The 5,961-nt window shown below is 40.3% G+C and overlaps 1 protein-coding gene across 1 annotated transcript; it reads left to right on the top strand.

Moving 5' to 3' along the window:
* Window positions 1–313: 313 nt before the first annotated feature.
* LOC119796536 (interferon-induced protein 44-like) lies at window positions 314–5,012 on the top strand. The gene is made up of 4 exons (XM_038305134.1): window positions 314–409; window positions 4,418–4,461; window positions 4,670–4,770; window positions 4,851–5,012. Exons 1-4 carry the CDS (start codon window positions 381–383, stop codon window positions 5,010–5,012), a joined length of 336 nt encoding a protein of 111 aa, XP_038161062.1. The 5' UTR covers window positions 314–380.
* Window positions 5,013–5,961: the final 949 nt, after the last annotated feature.

The following is a 5,961-nucleotide window of genomic DNA, read 5'->3' as shown; positions in this document are numbered from 1 at the left end:
ACTCCGACTTTCATTGTTGTTGTGTCCTTGGGCAAGACACTTCACCTGCATTGTCTACTGATGGTGGTCAGAGGGCCCGTTGGCGCCAGTGTACGGCAGCCTCGCTTCTGTCAGTGAGCCCCAGGGCAGCTGTGGCTACAGTGTAGCTTGCCACCATCAGTGTCTGAGTGTGTGTATGAATGGGTGAATGAATGTAGTGTAAAGCGCTTTGGTCAAGTCTCCTAACTTGAATAAAGGCGCTATATAAGTACATGCCATTTACCATTTACTTCATGATTTATTTTTTATTTCTGTTCTCAGACAGAGACAGAAGGACCTTGATTATGTGCAGGAGTACCAACCTTTCAGAGAAGACATGAAGTATCTGCGTGTTCTTTTGTATGGACCTGTTGGAGCTGGAAAATCCAGTGTCATTAACTCTGTCAGTAATGTTCTTCGAGGCCGAATGACGACTCCTGCTTTAACCTGCAGTTTGAGCTGCGACCTGAGATATTTCACCAAAAAAGTAAGAAAAATAATATAAAGATTTTATTCATTTCCCACAGTCACTTTCATTGTGAGATATTAGAACATATTTCAAGTAATTATGATTTTTCAAAGCTTATAGCTGAGAAAAAAAAAGAAAAAAAAATGGGTAAAGCTACCAGTCAACATTGGCCTACTGACTTATGAGGTAAACTAATATAGAGATGCATGCAAAGGTTTATGATGGATTCACTGCAGGACAAACTGAATCCTGGCAACTAATGTGATTAATGAACGTGGAACCTCTTTAGATTACATAGTTGAGATTTATGACCAAATGGAGTTCTGCTCTGTTTTTATTCCTGTTTCCTCTGTACAGTAAGACTTTGACCTATTAATCAGAAACATGACTTTAATGTGAATGAACTATGTTCTCTGGATCAACATGTTTTTTTTTTCTTTGCATTTCAGTATGCAACTCATAAATTCAGTAAAGGACGGGGAAGTTCAAGACATTTTACCCTGTGGTTTTCAATGACACCAGGGGTCTAGAAGATGGGAACAACAGTGGGATTCATCCTGATGACATCAAGCTGGCTTTAGAATGACATGTGAGGGAGGGCTACAAGGTAAAATCAGGACCCACTACTAGGACTAGTTAGTATACTGTATAGGACATTTTGAGCTACAGTTGATAAAGCTGAAAGAAAATTTAAATTGCCAGGTGGATTACTAAAAGGTTTACAGGATTAAAGATATGATGATGTTGGTTCAATTTTTTTTTTATTAGTTCATGGAAACTGATTCTTGAAAGACATTAGCCTTTGAAAAATAACTCAATGGGAGGAAGCTTGGTGTTCAATAAAGTCCTTACGCTTACAGGTGATAAACATTGCACCTGTCAATTTATTACTTAAAATCTAATGTGACTAAGAATGGATACTTTTGCTCCTGCATGACAGTTATACGATTAAAACACATATCAAATATATCTTGCCACCCCCCACAGATGTCTAACAGGAAGCAGAGGGAAGAAGCAGGGTTTGACTTGGAAAAGTCAAACTGAGAATTGGAAGAGGACTTCCTTTAATTCCCAAAGTACTGAAATCTCTGTAGACAAAAACATTCAATACTGGTTAGATACACATTTTAAAAGATAGGTTTGTCTATTTGGGCTCTATTTACTACCTACAGTTTTTTTTAAGTTTTGAAGGAGGTTTGGACTGCTTACTAACTCCCATGTTTGGAAGATAATAGATGGTTTCTTAAGAAGGAAAGAGGTGCATCACCAACAATTTTAAAGTTCTGGTTGATCAGAAGAGAAAGAACACGGCACCATTGTCCTGTTTACTCCTTTACTTTTAATGGCTTGAGCCAGGGAAGTTAATTGCTGCATCTTTGTCAGTGCTTATTACATACATGGCCATTTGAGCATTGACCGGTTAGACCAGAAGCAAGCCGGCGAAAAACTAATCCTGTGTGTCTAATTTTCCAAACTATAAAGCACCAGTTTGTGGAAAGTGAGCTTTTTCAAATGGTGGAATGCCCCAAGCACTGACCGCCTTAACCCAGGAGCAAGTGTGTTGTTGTAGTTAACCCTGTGAGGACATGCAGAATGCAGTGTACTTGTTGTCTTTCGGCAGAACCATAAGGCTAGCAAGAAGCAATTAACTATAAGAACTTTTCCTTTTCATCTATGTGCCTTAGATAAAATTAACGATCATTTAGAGCTAATAGTAAACAAACAACATGCACACCCATTATTAAGATTGTATGTAATTTTCTTTGGTAAATTCTATCGCAACATCTCTGAATCCAGTTGTATGTACTAGTAAGACTATTTTGCAGCTTCCTTTTGAATAATAAAGCAGTAGGTCTCTTGAGGCCTATTTTACAAAACCAAGATAAGGTATTAAGTTAGGATTTTACAAATATCCTGGTCTAATTAAACTTAGACTTGGTTTTAAAAAAGCAGTAACTCGTGAGTTACCATGATGATTTATTCTTTGCAGCTAGCCTGCTCCAGACCAGGCTAACAGCCAGGCTTTGTTAATCCTGCTGTCTTATTTGCCCAGTCAGTGGTAAGAAAAATCAGAAACACATAAGTTTTGTAATTGATTCTGTTTCCTTCTCTGTGTAGTCAGGCCAAATAAAAAAGCACTAGTAAATATTCTTATATAGTCAAGCACTGTAAGAATTGTAACAACATTATGATAGCCTAATACATTATTAACTTTTTTTTACTATGGTGATTGCCTGGGGACTGGACATTGCAGACAAGGGAACTCTGTTGATTTTAGGTTGCTCACCTGCTCCTTGATTATTAAGAGATAAAATAGGTCCCATTTTCATTTACTGGTGTTGATTTCCTTAATTCCTATATATTATTAGATATCATATATCTCAATATCTGAGATGTTGCTTATCCATATACACTGAACAAGAGAAGCACTATTTTGTTTTTGTTAGGTGCTATTGTTATTCTGGCCACCAGGAACCGCTGTTGGACTATTTTGCTTTTATTTTGGCTGTGAGTTTGTTTCCCTCCTCTGCCACCTGTTGACAATTTGACATGTTTGGCTTCAGGTGCCTAACCCACATGCAGAACACTCAGAGGCAAGAGAAAAGTTCAAAGATTTATTGTAAAGTTTAAGCACAATGAATGAACAGATCCAGAGGGGAATTTGTCTGGTCACGAATGGGTTCTGAAAAGCACACAGAGTTTATCAGGTCCAGGACTGGTCACGAGTGGGTTCACTGCAGAGGGGGACAGAGGTGTTAGTGGAGGTCCAGGTAATTTGCAGGTTGAGAGTGTGCAGGGCTGTACCTGTTCTGGAGTTGAGCTGAGCGGCAGAGGGGGGGAACCTTGAGGGTCCAGAGGCTGTCGCGAGGCTGAGGGCTTGACGGAGGCAGAGCTTGGTTTGAGCGTTGGCATATAACAGATTTGAGTTTCCCTTCCAGTTTCTTCTGAGAGCGGGCAGGCAGATCTTTAGACAGCAATAATTCTCCAGGGTTCTTCAGAGAACAGACAGGCAGATTACTGACAGAGAAACTCTTCAGGGTTTCAGGTTTTTTCAGGCTTTCAGGGAGTCAGAGGTTCAGACAGGCTGGTTGGCTCAGGTTTGCTAACCGTTACTGGCACACACTCTGGCACTGGAGAGAAGTCCTCTGCCTCCTTAAATACGGATCTCCTGATGAGCAGATGAGCGACAGCTGGTTGCAATCAGCTTGTACGCCCTCTGGTGGAGAAAGTGGACAGACCTCCAGATCCCAACACAATTATGCAATTAGAAAGTGTGTGTAAGGTCTTTTTTGTTGTTTATTAGGTATTGAGTCTTTGTCTAGCGTCCATGCCTCTGGTGAGCCACTCTGAATTCTTATTTTAGTTCTTAACTTTGGCATTCTGGGACTTAAATGCTGTATGCTTTTGGACGACTTATGTTTAGGAGAACTTTTGGTGTTACCAAACATTTTTTTTTTTAGTTTTGGATCTTTTGGACTTTTTATTTCTGAAATGCCCCAGTTCTTTGGTGGATCGTCTTAGTAATTTCATGAATGAACTGAGTATTTTGGGAAAAATCGAAAAAATATTTTTGACTAGCATCTATGCACTGGAGTCTTTTTCATCTACAGTGTTTAACACTCCCAACCTGTCTAGCCGATGACTTTGGTCCTATCACAGACTCAGTCCTAACAATTTTATTGTATTTTTTTTAATGTAAACATTACAAATATATGTTCAATAAACTGAAAATTTTTTTAGATGTAGCGCAAAATGTGTGAAATTAAGTATTTCAACTGTCTTTTTTTTTTTTTTTTTTAAATAGTTCAACTTAGAAGGAAAACTGACTGAAGATGATTTTGGTTACAACTCCACACCCTCTGCTAGTGACAGAGTGCACGTTCTGGCCTGTGTTTGGTCAGCCAACAATTTAACATCTAATTATTCAAGTCTGGAGAAGGTGAAGCAGGTCAGAGAAAAGGCCAGTGAGCTGGGTAAGTATGTAGACAGGATTTTATTCAGATCAATGAAGAAATGCATCAAATGAATCTAATCAGACTTAATGGAATTTTTTTTCATAACTTTCCACCACTGTCATCTGCTGGAATGTTTTCTTATTTTCTGTTTACCCTAAATCTGAATGACAGTGTACAAGTCTGAGAAGGGAATATTTCCTACCTCTAACACTGTGCATATCAACAGGAATTCCCCAAATTGGCCTGATGACCCACATTGATTCTGCCTGTGGTGAAATTAACAAAGACCTGAAGAACGTGTACAGGAGCAAATACCTGCAAAATAGAGTGAGTTTTTTTTATCATCCTTTTCAGTTCAGATATGTAACACATCTTCCAGTCTAATTGTTACTTGCTTTTACTTTCAGATGAAGGACTTTAGTTCAGCAGTGGGAATTCCAGTGAACTGCATCTTTCCTATAAAGAACTACAGCCATGAAATTGAGATGAACAATGACGTTGATATTCTGATCCTGAGTGCCCTAAGGAAAATTATTGACTTTGGAGATGACTTCATTGAGAAATTTTAAACTGGGAAAACAATGGTTTCTGACATTTTTAAAACCTGTTATTTCAAGGAAAATATTCTGTGTCATGATTACTCTAAGATCTGACCCACATGGAGAAAACCAAACAGAGAGACTGGAGAAAGGTTTAACAGGTTTATTAAGAAGTGGTAGAGAAGGGTCCAGTGCTGCTCTGACCACTGGCGAAACAGGACTGAAAAGTGAACGGGAAGATCCTGCGGTTAGTTCAGGCTCAGTGGGAAATTTGAGCTTCAATTTGCAAAAGGGAATAAAGGCTACCGGACTCACGTTTCCAGAAAAGGTGTCTTTCTTTGAATCCAGTCGGTGTGGGTTGTTCCAGTAATTGACTTGCTCATTGGAGGGCGGACAAGGTTTACCCAGGTTGTGGTGTTTCCTTGAGGAACGGAGGAGCTGACTGCCACTTAGATTTCCTATGGTATTTGAAAGCTTTCTTGTGGAGATAAATCCCCTGCACAGTGTGAAGCTCAGACGATCCTTCCAGGGGGAGAAGGTCCAAAACATCCAGTTTGTAGGATGACTTCTTGCCGAAAGGCAAAGACAAAAACAACAATGTTAAGATCCAGGTTGACAAAAACTCAGTTTGACTCAGCAAAACTCAGCTTGGCTAGAGTACCCAAAACTGGCAAACACTCTGGCGCCAAGGTAGTGGCAGTCAGCAGCTTAATGCTGCGTTCACACCGGACGCAGCTGGCGCGACAGAAGCAGCGAGTTTACATGCAAAGTCAATGGCTGTCAAGGCCCAGCAAAAGGTCCCGCGGCGCGTTTTGAGCAGCAGGCGCAGCGCGTCTGAGCAGCTGAAGCAGCGCGTCGGGCGCGTTTAAGCATCTGACGCGCGTGACGCGCCGCAAACGCGTTGCTGCTCGAGATGGAAAAATTGAATTTTTGCTGCTCGACGCGCCGCGTCAACCAATCAGAGAAGCTGATCTGGGAG

This window comes from Cyprinodon tularosa, unplaced genomic scaffold (assembly GCF_016077235.1).
Source record: "Cyprinodon tularosa strain WSP-4 unplaced genomic scaffold, ASM1607723v1 ctg551, whole genome shotgun sequence".
In the NCBI taxonomy this organism is placed as follows: domain Eukaryota; kingdom Metazoa; phylum Chordata; class Actinopteri; order Cyprinodontiformes; family Cyprinodontidae; genus Cyprinodon; species Cyprinodon tularosa.
Note: the sequence above shows the minus strand (reverse complement) of the source record. Positions and strands in the feature narration are given on the sequence as shown.